Here is a 14898-nt window from a genome sequence, read left to right as displayed (position 1 = left end):
TTTTATTGACGTCATGCCAAATCCGTATGACATGTTTTGGTAGGGCCAGTGAGCGAGAGATTTTCCCGGGGAGAGTAAAGGGCAACGCCAAAGGTTCCACCTGGCAGCAGCCATCTATCCATGGTGTATCCAGGATCGAAGGGGTCGCGATAGGTGGCTTGGTTGATGGCCACCAGCTGAGAAGCCCAATAATATTTCTTTATGTCTGGGAGGCTAATGCCTCCATCGAACCAGTTGAGGACCAGTGTCTTGTGCGCTATACAGGGCCTCCCGTTCCAGATCAATTCCCTTTGGAGACTCTCGATTTCCCTAAAGTAACTGGCTGGCACCGGGTTAGGCGCGTTTTGCACGACATACAGGAAGCGGGGCAGGGCCATCATTTTAAATAATACTGCCTGCCCCAGGAGCGAAAGAGGGAGCATCTTCCAATTAACGATGTCTCTCTGCAGCTGCTGTAGGGGTGGGCGCAAATTCCTCTCAAAATGCAACTTAGGGTAAGGGGTAACAAATATTCCCAGGTACCGAAAATCACCCTGCGCTATCTGAATGGGGCAATCATCGAATAAACGAGGTGGGAGACCCCTGAGCACATAAAGTATGGATTTGTCCCAATTAATCGAGAACCCGGAGTAACGCCCAAATACCGCAAAGATGTCAAGGATGCTCCTGAGTGATCTATGGGGGGGAAGCTAAACAAAAAGGCGTATGTCATCTGCATATAAGGATATGCGATCTTCCCAGTCCGCAGACCACCGCAGGCCGCAAATGACGGGATCCTGTCGGATGCAGGCCTCCAAGGGCTAAAGGGACAGTGCAAATAATAATGGTGACAGGGGACACCCTTGGCGAGTGCCCCAGCTAAGTGTAAAGGCCACCGAACGTTTGTTGTTCACTACTGCCTGCGCCTGTGGTGCAGCATATAAGAGTCTTACCCAGGAGATAAAAAGGGGGGCGAAACCCAGCTTTTCAAGCACCGCCATGAGATATGGCCATTCTACGGTGTCGAATGCCATCGAGGCATCCAGAGAAAGTACGATGGCATCTTCCTGTATCGTGTCAATTCTACCCAACACGCTATGTACACGCCGCAAGTTAAGGGCTGTATTACGCTGGGACATAAAACCCGACTGATCAGCGTGCACCAAGTCATTTATGACCTTGATTAATCTAGTTGCCAGCAACTTGGCGAGGATTTTGGGTTCCAAGTTGAGAAGGGAGATGGGTCTATAAGCAGAACAGAGATCTCTAGGTTTGCCTTCCTTATGGATGACTACCAGCGAAGCCAGACGTTGGTCCGGTGGGAGAGTGCCTACTAGTCTGCTGTCATCATACATAGCCTTCAAATGGGGGGAGAGCAAGTCTGGGCACAGTTTGTAGTCCCATTGGGACCTGTGGCTTTCCCTGACTTAAGACTCTGGATGGCCTGCGCTATCTCCGCAGTCGTTATAGGGCTGTCTAAGTATAGTCGGTCATCAGGGGAGAGCGTAGGCAATTAGATATCTCGCAGGACGTCTCTAGAGTCATCCTCCCTCATGGTTGACGTGGAGCCGTAGATTGTATTAAAGTGCTCTGCAAACATTTCTGCTATTACTATTGGGTCCCTAATTATGCTACCTCCCTTCCCCGTCAATTCGGAAACTAGTCGGCTGGCTTTTTCCATCTTTTCGAGCCACGCGATCAGTTTGCCAGCCTTGTCTCCCCACTCGTATATCCTACCCTCTCTTTGCGTACCCCATTCCTTGGCTTTATCTGTCGCCAGGTGTTTATATTCTACCCTTATGAGGTGTAAGAGGTGCAATGTTTCTGGGTATGGAATCCTGTCAGAAAGTCTCTCCAGGTCCAATATGTCAGATTCTATTTTTTCCAATTCCCTATGCTTCTCTTTCTTAGTACCGGCTATAAGAGATATGGCGTTGCCCCGTACAACTGATTTAAAAGCCTCCCATAGTATCTGGGGAAATCAACGGAGCCCTGGTTTTCCTGAAAATAAAGCTGGATAGATTTCAAGAGTTCTTTCCTGACTTGTGGGTTCCGCAGATACCATGGGTTTATAGGCGCAATACCCCCAGTCTGTAGGTCCCCCCACCCCATCTGTACCCACAGGGGGAATGGTCCGAGATACCCCAGGCCAAATGTTTGACCTCCCGGATATACGTTGTTTGCGTGGCAGTGGTGAGCACGTAGTCAATGCGAAAGAAGCTCCTGTGGGCACCTGAGAAAAAGGTGTTCTGTATAGTGGTGGGATGGAGTGCCCTCCATGTGTCTGTCAGCCCCAGGGAGTCAAGAAAGTCAGGAAGCCAGCGGTGTGAGGAAGTCAAGTCCCTCGGGGGTGCCTGTCCAGGGAGCCCGAAACTACTGCGTTGAAATCCCCGAAAATTAAGGGGAGACCCTTCGGGAGGCCCAGGAGCAGCAATCCCAGATCCGTAAACGTTGTGTGCTGAAGACCGGGGGAACATAAACAGAGATCAAGTTGAGGACGTGTCCCTCCCATCTACCCGTAACAGCAACATATCTACCTCCATCGTCTGTTCGGATATGTTGTACTAAAAAGGGGCACGTATTTTTAAGAAGGATACCCACCACCCATGAGCTAGTGGTAAAGCCAGCGTGTGCGATCATTTTATAGCCCCAGCGATTGAGGGCCCTGCAAGTAAGTCCCTTCAGTGGGTCTCTTGAAGAAGCACCACATCCGGGGAGTGTCGTTTAAGGTATTGGAGGACCAGTGTACGTTTCAGCCTATCTCCGAGTCCATTGACATTCCAGCTAAGTAATTTTAGTTTTGTGAGCATGTGTGTAGTTACAGTACCGGTGTATTGGGTGCAAGATATACAGCTGCCTAGTCTCGACTAACAAACAAATAAGACAAAAAAGAACAACCCTTCGAAACATTCCTACCCCCCCTACCCTAAGTCCCCCCTCCCTGCTACCCTGCATTCTGAGCCCCCAACTGCCCAAGTACAACAACTGTGCAGAACGCCTGTCACCCAACTTGCAAACCATAAAAAAGGTAACTTGTAGGGAGTAATCGCTCCCGCAACACGCTCAACCCCAAGATAGCTAGTCTAAATCATGACCTCCGCCAGAGCACTCCCATGTCCAAATGTCCCCCAGTGAAAGTACACCCCGTCCGGGTGTTGGGAATGACGGCACCAAGGTCTGACTTCCCGGCAGTCTCCCACCACTCGATCCGATGAAAGGGCAAGAAAATCATCTTACAGGTTGGAGTAGTATCCCAGCGGTCAAACAGTACAGTGTCCTCACCTAGCGTTATGGTCTCTCGCATCTCCCCACCCCTCCAGCCAGTCCATCGCCTCCTCAGGGCGGTCGAAGAAACAAGCCTTTCCGTTTGCTTCCACACGCAGGCGAGCCGGGAAGAGCATCGAGTACTTTACTCCCCTGTCCCAGAGCTGCTTCTTGACTGTGAGGAAGGAACGCCTGAGCTTCTGAACATTTTGGGTGAAGTCTGGGGAAAAAGGAGATCGTAGCGTTATTATATTTGAGCGGGGGCGCTGCCCTGGCGCTCTTAAGGATGACATCACGGTCCCTGAAGTTTAGTAGCCGGGCCAGGATAGGTCTCGGAGGAGCCCCTGGCTTTGGTCTTCCACCGGGGACTCTATGGGCCCTCTCAACCACAAATAGCCGAGATAGGCCCTTGGGGCAAAGGTGGTTCGTGATGAGGTCCTCCACGAAGAGGTCCACTGCCTGCCCCTCCGCCTTCTCCTGCACCCCAATAATGCGTACATTATTTCTCCTAGAGCGTCCTTCAAAATCATCTAGTTTGTCTTCAGCTTGTTTCTTGAAGGGTTGGAGATCCCGAAGCTCACTTTGCAGCTATGAGACATCTTCCACCAGATTGGATGAGGTGACTTTGAGTTGTTTGACTTTGTTGCTTATCTTGGAGAGGTCTGCTCTGATAAGGGTAACTCCACTGTTATGGCATCGGTGCTCTGTTCCATAGAGGTTCTAACCCCCGCGATGGCATCCATCACATCCTTCAGGGTGTGTTCAGGCAGATGGTTCCCAGATTCGGCATTTGGCTTGTCTTTGTGTGCAGCTTCAGGGGAGTTGGATTTTTGGTATTGGAAACGATCAAGTATGTGGTGTGAGGGCGCCTTGGCACCTTTAGTATTGGACATCTTGTGGGCTCTCTGGATATGCACACCACGCCGGGCTTCTATTGTGTCCCACTCTGTACTGCCTGGCAAATAAGGACAGTCCGCACCGGTCCACCTGCAGTGGGCAGTCGATGAGTGTTCAAGGGTGGTGTGGACACTTCAGGCGCGGCCCTCCCGCTGGTGACTGCAGTCAAAATGGAGTGTCTCGTGAATCAGTCAGTCATAAGCGCCATAGGGATTCATGCGCCGCGTCAGTGGCAGCAAGCCGATACTTAATGTGGATTGACTTTCAAGCGCTTGCCAATAGAATCCGCCTGGGCTGGCGCGTTGCACTACAAGGCAGGTCCGAGGTGATAATGGCGGCCGCCGCACCCAGCCAGGCCGAGGAGAGAAACCACCCAGGACTGTCACAAGATCAGACAAGGGTACTAGATCGGTAGAGGTGGAAAAGCGCGTGCCACTCACCGCTCTCCGTTTGCCTCAATCTTCTGTCGGACGGCAGGAGCCACAGCGTCTGTGCCGCCTCAGGGCCCCCCCGCTGGTGACTGCGGTCAAGGCGATGCGTCCCAGGAGGCTGTGGCAGTGGCAGAAGGTCGATGAAGAATTCAGACCGATGTCCGAGCGCCTGCCGGTAGAGTCCGCCACAGCCGGCGCGTAGCGCTGCAGAGGCGGGCAGAGGCGATGGCAGCGGCCGCCACTCCCGGCGAGGCCAAGGAGAGAGGCAACACGGGACCGATCCAAGATCAGGCGAGGGGAGGGAATTGGCAGAGGCAGAAGTGCACACGCCACCCACCGCTCGCCGCCGGCACAAGATCTTCAAACGGATGGAGGAGCCGCCGCGTGAGCGTCCCGATCTCTCCCACCGGCGCGGCTCCGGTGTCCACGAGAGGTCCCGACCTGCAGGCCTCTCAAAGGCCGCACGTCTGGCAGTCCTCGCCCACCTGGCAATCGGGCGCGCAAGGCCCCTCCGAGTGTCCGCCTGGGATCGGGGTTCCTGTTCATGAGCAACTCCGCACAAAGGAACGGATGGACACTTCAGAATATCGAGGAAATCGAGCAGGGCCACAGGAGCCGATCAACTACGCTGCCATCTCTCTCTAGCACGTAGCCACGCCCCAGCAACAGTGTTTTTTGATCCCTTTCAAACTTTCAGTGACGACATGATGGAACGCTGATGCCACAGTTGTCAGGCCGAATTGCATAGGGCCAAATTGGTAGGTACCACCGTGAGTGACAAAAGCAGTGAGATGTCAGGATCCAGATCGACCTGATGATATGCAGCGTTGAGATACAATGATCTAGAACTACAGCCGCTAAAAAAGTCTTCAATCTTTAGAAGTGGACAACACTTGACCCAAATGACTTTGTTAAAGTTTCTAAAGTCAACACTTAAACCCAATTCTCTTGATTGTTTTTGCAAAACACAGTGGTAGGTAGCAACCACAGCTTTGCATCAATGGGTTCATCTGTTTTAACATACTTTGTATTTGGTGTCCAGTTCTCCCTAACACTATGTGGAACACTGCTTAGTTTATCTTTCACAGTAATCTTGTCTTTCTTGGTTTTGGTCGTTTGCTCTTACCCTTGATTTTCAAAATTCTTTCTAATAGCCGCAGGGCTATTTTGAAGTCAGCTTAGTGCTTCTGCCTAAGCACGTTCAGCCTATTTTTTCTGCATAAACATTTCAGTCAATGGCACTGTCTTTGAAGGAATTGCATGCCCAAATCGATGTAATTCCCTTTTCATTCCGCCATGCTAATACTGAAGAATTTGTGCTGACAATTCTGCTCATAGTTATAAACAGATCGGATAGTGATCCTGGCCCCAGAATCTCTAATCATTTTGTAATTGTCCCATCAATAGACACCTTAATATGTTGGTCACACTACCTAAACTATGGGCCTCCTATTCTTAGAGACAGTTAGCAGAAGGGGTTGCAAATTGTGCTCCAACATTTTCTGACCTGTCTCTGATTTTGTGATGCAAACTATGTACTAATAGATTTTATCACAAAATGTCCAGTTGCAGGGATCCCACAACTACTTGCCTAATGAATTTTAATTAGGCTGGTTGCTATTTGTGACCCACTGTGATTGGGTGCAGATGATGGCCTGAAAAGAGTAGCAGACCACCATTCTCGAATTTGCATTCCCGAAAGGGAACTTTTTTTTTAATCTGCCCATGTTCCTTATAAGAGCCAGTGCTGCTTTTAGAACAAAAAGGTTTCCCATATGGGAGGGAAAACGTCTAGAGCAGTAGACTGTGGTTCTCCGTTGTCTGTCTCCCCAGGTCACTCAGTACCATTCGCAAAGGACCACGATGTCCCAAGGTTATTCAGATACCTCCTCCTTTGAGGTGTCTGTAACAAATCAGGGGTTTGCCACTACAGTTTTGGTGCAAACCATTGATAAAAGGCACTTTGAAACACAATTGATAGGGGGTCACCCCTTTGATGCTCCATCCTAAATGCAATTTAGTATGGGTTGCTAAACCCATATGGCTAGCTGGAAATGCTTTTCTGTCTCTCAAAATGGGTTTAATTCATTCCTAAAAGTAATTTTACACTTACAAGCCGGTGATTTTGTGAATAGCAAGGTTTTTGATTGCAAAATGGCTTTGTACGTCTGGCCCTACACTTATTTTCAAATCTGTTTTCATCCCTTCCAGTTCATCTGTTCTTTGGCATGTGCCATCACCTTTGTCTTTTTCATCTTTTACATTTTCTTCTACTACATACCTGACCTCCCTCTTTTTGCAACCTCCTAAAACACCCTACAAATGTGACCCACTTTCCCACACTTCCCTCAAACTTGACCCGATGCTGGGCAACACCTACATTAGCTTTATTTATAGTTGAACCACATTTGTAACACAGTGTTGATGTGGTACTCTGTATGCAGGACAGTATAGTCTTGGAAGACTTGGGTGTTTTAAGGTTAAAGTTAGAAGCTTGTGGTTCCTTGGTTTTTTTACTCTGAAATACAGCATCTACGCTGGTCTTCGGAAGTACTCTGGTATACATCTCTTAATTGATTGACATCTTTTCAAGATGTTTCAATCCTCCTGGCAGGTCTTTGGAATTTAGCAAGTAACTGGTACTGCACGTTTTTAGAATTGCATCTGGCAAGTTAGTGTTCTCTTATCAGTCTGGAAGTAAAAACTGCAAGGCCAAAGTTTGCTCTGAATACTTTTAGAGCAGTCCTGAAAGCATCCAGTGACTTGTTAGGCCCTTGCACTATTGTAAAAAAAATACTTCGGGTGATACACAAATGCATTCTTTTGACCTTCAAAGCAGGATAGTGACATTTCTATCACTTTAGGCCCAGGACATTTGTTTCGAAGTCAAGGACAACACGTTTTCATGTTTATGTTGTCCAGTGGACAAACAAGCCCAATCCCCTGCAGCACAAACCCTTTAGCTGATCACATTACTGCATATCACCAAGAGGGATAAGTGAATCTTTTACAGACCAAGTATATTTCTGAATCATCCTTTCGCTAGGTCATGTAAAAATGTTATAAAATTCCACACCCCTTGTTCAAATATTTTTCTTATTAACAGCAATTATGAATTCCTCTAAATATTCACCCATCTTAGGTGTATGTGTCTGAAAATGTTAAAATACTTTATTGACCCTCATCAGGCCTTGAAATATCTGCTCCATTTCTGTTTTTATCGTGTCACCTTTGTTCTGCAGTCAAAGACAGAGGTCAAATGTCAGCTTAAGCTTATTTCTTTTTACAAAAAGCTGCTTATTTGATCCCATAGATTGGTGTTTACTTTTCTCTTTGTGACTGCTAAATTAGAGGATTTTGTAAAGTGACAAGGGAGTATGAAATAAAAGGCTCTGGATGTCAGTGTTATTCGAACACACAACATTTACATAGCTTGTAAATGAACTGTGCAACTATTTAAAAAACATAGCGGTTAGCAAAGATTTTAATAGGTTCAAAACAGAACACTTTATTTGGTGATGTGCAAATGATAAATACTTGCTGAAACCAGAGTTCTACACATCATCGTTTGTATGCTATGTAGTTTTATCAATACAACTTCATGTCAGTGGGAAAGCTTATTGCCATTTCAATGGAAAATGTGCTGTCTGTAAAGGTGCACTACCACATCATGCTTTAGAAATATATTTATTAAAAGTGAGAGTTTTTAAACATGAACTGAAAAAAATTCCTTTCCATGCCCTAATTAAAACGCTGTTAGCGAACTAAGAGGCAAGTCAGGGGTCATGTTTACCATATACATGGGATAGGTTCTTCTTACACATGGAGCAAAAGTTTAGTCTATTAAATCAAACAAAATAATTTTTTGTACAGCAAACATGCTGAACTCAAATATTTGAAGGCGCTCTCATTTCATAATGAAGAGAAAGGTGACTGTGAAATAAAACATTTGCCTAATATCACACAATGTGAGGGCAGTTTATGGGTCAAGCGTATTACAGGTAGGCTGAGTAGATTATTCAAGTCACTAGACTGGTAAGTTTTTTTTATTTTTGAAGGCCTGAATAAATTGCAGGTGTTTCAATGATGCAGCAACATTACCAGTCTGTGTGTAAATTGGCTCACCTTCGCTGTTGTTTCTTGAACCTCTCTGAGTTTAATAATGCTTTCCATAGATAATTATTATTTACTAGTTTGGATCTCCACCCTATCACCCTCTACTCACTGACCATTAGAATGAAGAGCCAGTATACAAAAGATTTATTAAGAAAGACCATTTATCCTTAAATGGACTTGCAGGATTGAAACTGCCTGGCGCCTAGTCCATTGCACAACCAGCTCTTAATTTTAATATTCTGACGGACCAGTTATGTTGTCTTGTGCAGGAGCTCCATTTCACAATGCTAGACATCCTAGACTCTGTTAGGTGGTTGGGTTCCATCAAAAGTGGCACTTCTTTTAATTTGAATGCCTACCACCTCCAAGACCAAGTCTGGACAATTACCAGCTGGCAGCAGCTGAATTTATTAGGGGCATACAAGTATTTTATCTGAACCCCAGTGGAGGGAGTTCTAACTGGCTCTCCTTCGTAGATCTGCGAGGTATATCATGACTAGGCCTTCACATTCACTCTGATTACATATGGAGTATTCTTCAGAGCTTGGGTACATCTGAGCTGGGCTATCCATGTTGATACCAACCCAATATGTGAAGTAGCCCTTTCGGGTGCTTCAGTGTTTATGGTAGTCAGCATTGCTTTCTCCCTGAATTGTGTTTTAGCTTCTTCAGCTGTGAGGCAAAGTGAAATTATCTTGTTTAAATCATCATGTGGGAAGAAGATGATGCTTTCTGGGCCTGGACCAAGGAAGTTCCTGCAGGGCTGCCTGTGCCAGCCCTGAGAAACACCTGCATAAATGAATGGCCAAAAGTCAAGGTCAAGAAAGCACAACTTCTACTAAAGAGATGGGCTGCCTCTCATCCACAGCATCCTGATGTTTTGTGTTGCCGAAATGCGATTCTCAGATCATGATACACAAAGGGAAAGTGACATTTTCACTTGAAACTGGTTGCGATGGAGATATAGCAAAATGAAAAGAAAATGCGCCCCAAGGAGATTGCCTCCCCCTCCCCAGGTTTTTGGGGTAACTTTAAATTTGACTGGACGGATGGATTTCAGCTGGATATGGACTGGATGTAAAATGCCTCCAACCACTTATCCAGTGTTCACCTCTTACTCAAGGAGCACTACATACCCATGCTGAGGATGGCGAGGACCAGAGGCAGAATTCTAGGCTTTCTCCCTTTCAGGGATAAGAACGATATGCAGAGGATTGAGGAAGAAATGCACCGCTTCTAAAAGAGTCCAGTGATTGGACTGCATTGCAGCAGCGGCTGCTGCCAATCCGATGTGGGGGGGGAAATTATACAAAAATAAAGAAAGGTACACTTACCTTTCACCGCACTGGGCCTGATTTTCTGCTCCCTCGCTGCTCTGCTCCCTACACTGTAGTCCCCAGGAGCACAGGTTCCCAGACTCCCCTCGCAATCCCAGGGCTGCTCTCATTCTATTACTTCCAGCATGAGAGAAGTGCTAGGTTTGGGTGGAGCGGGCCGGTTTCACACTCCAGCAGGGACTGCTGATATATCCATGGTACAGCCTGGAGATATCAAATTGCGCATGTTGTTTGGCTGTCCTAAGATGGCTGGCCAAATCTACATGTGCACTTTAAATGCCTACCACTCCTTCTCCCCCTGCTGTGTGACGCTGCCCCCACCCTAGACTCCGTGACTGACAAATAAAATGATAATAAAATAGTTTTATTGTCATTTTATTTTTCTTCAGTCTGCTGTCTTTCAGCAGTAGGGGGGCAACGCTTCTCCTCCATAGTGGAGGAGCCGCCCTTGGCCTACAACAGCTGTCCATCCCGACATGTACCCTTTATTGTAACTACTGAAGCCAGCTTGCTACCCGCTGTGGTGCTGCTTAACTCCTGAAGCTTGTACCTCTGAAGATTACGGGAGGCAGTGTGTCTGCGTCATGCACTGCTGTTGGCCTGCCTCCCATGCAGCACTGACAATGGTGAGAGGCTTGCCTGCCTGCACTCTGCATTGCTATGAGACTTCTATCTATACAGCATTCATGAGCTGGTGTGGCCTGTGTGCCTACACCCTGCATCACCATGCATCTCTTCTTCAAGCCACATTGGTGAACAAGTTAGGCCCATTTGCCTGCGCCCTGCATCACTGTACATCTTTTTCTTCAAGCGAACTTGATGGCTTTGTGAGCAGTGCTTAATTTGTAACATAATGAGTGCCATTGCCCAAAGCACTTCTCCAAAAACAGTGGCAGATGCTATTTAATGTCCCTGTGCCGAATACCAAGGCTGCATAGTCCTGAATCCACTGCAGGCGTCTTTAATTCTCTGCCAGACACTACCTGAACCTTTATCTCATCCTTGCCGGCGCCTTCTTTTGCCCTTGGTGATGTTTTTTTTGTCTTATTTTTCCCCTTCTTCTTTCTTTCCTGTTTGTGTGTTTTCCCCTCTCTTGCTCTCGGGGAATGTCAATAAAAGTGCCAGTAGGCCCATTCGTCCCCCAAAATGAACACCCGTGGTCCCCACCAGCAACCACCGGCTTAAATTAAGCACTATCAGGCACACGCATCATCATAGGGTTTTGCGATTCCTTAATTGCGATTATTAAGGAATCGCAATTAAGGAATAGCAAAACCCTATGCATGTAGGAATCGCTAAAGAAATAGCGATTCCCACAAATTCCTTAATTGCGACTAGCAAATTGCGAGTCGCAATTAAGGAATGTCTTCCCATTCATTCCTATGGGCCTCCAGGCCCATAGGAATGAATTGGAGATTGCGGGAGCAATTTGCGAGTACCAGTAGGTACTCGCAAATTGCTCCCGCAATTTCGATGGTGCAAGGGTGTCAAAATGACACCCTATTGCACCCATGTATGTTAACTCTGCACATATGTTGCATACACACATGCTCTAAGGGCATGTGTGTGCGCAACATGAAACTTAGAAAAATGCAAATAAGTGCATTTTTCTAAGTTTTAGCAAATTACCATGAATTCCAGCTTCATGGTAATTTGCTCACGCTAATAGCGAAATCGCTATTTTAAAAACTGTAATGCATTGCATTTAAGGAATCTCAATTAGGGATTCCTTAAATGCAATCGCTATTTAAGGAATCGTTATTTTGAGATTCCTTAAATAGCGATTTTTGCATTTGGGATGATGCATCCCAAATGCAAAAATACCGGTCGCAAAGGGGCAGATTCTGAGAATCTGCCCGTTTGCGACCGTTTTTGTGCTTGATGCATGTGCCTGTAAGAGGCTAGGGTTCATCATCCCTTCGCTCCCGCTGCAAAGCTTTCCCGTGTTGATCGACTTTCTGAACAACCCAGTCTGTATACTGTCCATAGAGTCCAGCTGCCCCCTGACACTGCTGCTTCCCCCAGCAGCCTGCGGAGCCAAACTTAGAGACTGCGGTCGACTAAAAGGCGCCAGTCAGCTCGAATTTTGCACACGGCTCCTATGTAGCTGTGCTGGAGATTATTCGAAGGAACTGCACACAACTATCGAAAAGTGCCAATAAAAACGGTCATCAAGCAGACATTTGTGCTTGGCTACAGGGAGAGATTAGACCTGAAAATATATCCTCTGTTACCCCGCATAGATATTAGACACGGAAAATTTACAGCAAAACAGTGATACTTTTTCAGAACAGCTGTTAATATTATAGAACAGCGGTTCTCAACCTTTTGACTTCTGAATCATTACTGGAATCTGGGGAACCCCACTGAGTCATTATTGGAAGCTGGGGACCCCGGTTTAGGCAATTATAAACCAACCAAATTCTTTAATATTGAAATATTTTGTGTAATTCACAATCCAACATAGAACGTTTTCAATTTTGCTTCTGTATCAGTATATACTTTATTCATTTTAATATTATTTATTTTGTAAAACACCCACAGACCCCCTTACTAGGCCTTGTGGGCCCCAGGGGTCCTCGGATCACAGGTTATGAACCATAGCACTTATTAACGTTATAGGGCATGTTTCCTTCATAAAACAGAATTCTTGAATCTTTTTGCAAAAAATAATGGTGTTGGATGTTATACTTATTGTGAGTGCTACATGCTGTACACCCACTGATAGAGCCGAAAGAGAAGGTACTTTCCTATTCACTGGCCTTGCAGTAGTGCCTGGGATTGCCTAAATGACCTTGAGCCATGCAAACACAGTTAATATGACTGGACAGGCATGCACTTCAGTCTCACTGTCTGTGATGCTGCTTTTGTTTAATTTTGATCTTTGGGCATGAACACAGAAATTGTGCAACACAGCAATGCCTCATGTCCTGATAGGCTTGGTGCATGGATAAATAAGCAAATTGCTCTGCAAAGCGTCGGTAAAGAAATGGAATGTAATTAAGGACTGTCTGAAAGAAAATATAGATGATCAGCTCATCTGCAATATCAATGTGGTTCTACTCTCCAAACAACGCTTTCAAGGAGGGGTACAAACAAGTGTCGTAAGGTGAATGAGCTCAGGCTGCGTCTGAGGACAAACCCAACTGGGCCATTGGACGCCTTCCATTTTGTAAACTGTTCTTAAGTTTCGAAACACCGATTCACCTCATATGCGAAAGAACACGTGAAAATTAAGATGACCTTATCTTTGTTTTGACACATCAAGAAAAGTTCACTTTTTTATTTGCACGTTTGATGCAATGATGGTATTTCCTGTCCTGTTCTGGTGCCACTTCCTGTTTTCAGGTTCCTAAGGCAATTCTTTAAAAAAGTAAGTTAGCTGGCTTCATTGAAGACTGCTAAGTTTTGTCCATTCCCATACGGAAAGTAAAACATCAGATTCACAATGTGCTGGCTCTAGCAGGGCTGAAGATAGGCTCCCGAGGTGATATTTTAAACCCTATTGTCGGGTGCAAGTCACGTACTGCCGCAATAACCACACAGTGGCCGGCAAACCAGTGAAGGAAGGCTGATTTTTTTATTTTTTTTTTATTTTTTTTTATTTATTTATTTTTTATTGAGGCAGAATAAGAAAGGAGCACGAAATGGATCCACCATTTCTCGCATCTTGCCACTGAAATTGGTTCTGTTACTTTTGTTCTTTTAAGCCTGTTTTTAACTTCTGTTTTACAGGTCAGAGTGCACCGCTGGAACTCCCTAGAAAATGTCTGTGGTCGCAGCACAGGACCGATCACTTTAAAAGCTGGGAGTGCCTCTCCAATTTACAAGGAACTCGTTTCAGACCTCTTAGAAAGATGCCACAACTGCACCAGACAGAGCTGCGTCGTCACGTTTTACCTCGAGGCTGAGGGTCAGCAGTTTGGGCCTGTCAATCATCACTTTCTGTCTTCACTGAAGGACTCAGTGGGGTTAGAGAAGCCACAAATGCAGGTAAACATCTGTTAAAATGACTGAATTTTTCATGTTGAGCGTTAATATTGCTCAGAAGCTGCTAGTCGTGCTGTACAGTAAGTCGGATGTTTTAGCTGGAGAGTTTGCAATCTTGAGGTGGTCTGTGACTCGGTTTATCCAAAGTTTAAACAATCTGTTCCTTGGTAGCTACACTGTTTATGTGAAGAATGCCTGGTTCACTCGTAGTAAAACCGGCTCAGGCAACAATTCTTCCCTCAATCAAATGCTTCTTTTACACGTGTGCCAACTGAGTGAAAGCACTATACAGCTAAGAGCATAGAGAACATCAAAAGGTACACACCAAACCTAATTAGCTAAAAAGAGAAGAGTTGTATAAGCAAGACTTATAAAAAAAAAAAAGAAAATCTGTTGTAGAGCTCCAATGATTTAGCTGAAAAACAATATTTATTCAAGCAAAAGCTATCAAAATGAAAGAAATATAATGTAGAAATCAAAAGCTGTAGCAAAACAATTTGTGATGCTTGTTGGGAAAATGTGATTGTTACAAAAGGATGAAAACCATACAAAAATGCAATCGGTTTGGTTGATAAATCAGTCACAAAAGGGCACCAGTGCATTCGTTTCTGGCACTGAAAGAAAAGAAAACGTGTTTCAGAGAAACCATTTATTTTTTTAAAGCTCGTTTCCTATAAAATAAAAAAACTGTTCTGCTCAATTGCAGCAGGGGATGTTCTTGTTATATAAGACTTTGTTGAAAAATGTCCAGTTGAAGGTGTTCATTTGGAGGCCTCCCCATAGCTCCTGTTACAGACTACAGAAACATTGCCAGTTCCAATTGGTCCTCTGGAGATGTCTGCTCGAGCTCCTACATCCTTGATCCACAGGACTTCTTCCTTCTC

General features: G+C 45.6%; 1 protein-coding gene across 2 annotated transcripts in view; it reads left to right on the top strand.

Annotated features, from left to right (window-relative positions):
- The window catches only part of MANBA (mannosidase beta), a 243937-nt gene that overhangs the window by 208077 nt on the left and 20962 nt on the right, over nucleotides 1–14898 (top strand). For both annotated transcript variants that reach the window (XM_085636128.1, XM_085636120.1), the window contains one exon: nucleotides 13760–14017. In XM_085636128.1, coding sequence (XP_085492254.1) covers nucleotides 13760–14017 — 258 coding nt within the window. The remainder of the gene's footprint in view (nucleotides 1–13759; nucleotides 14018–14898) is intronic.

The sequence above is a fragment of the Triturus cristatus genome, chromosome 2_1 (assembly GCF_964204655.1).
Source record: "Triturus cristatus chromosome 2_1, aTriCri1.1, whole genome shotgun sequence".
NCBI lineage: Eukaryota > Metazoa > Chordata > Amphibia > Caudata > Salamandridae > Triturus > Triturus cristatus.
This window is presented reverse-complemented; position numbering and strand designations above follow the sequence as displayed.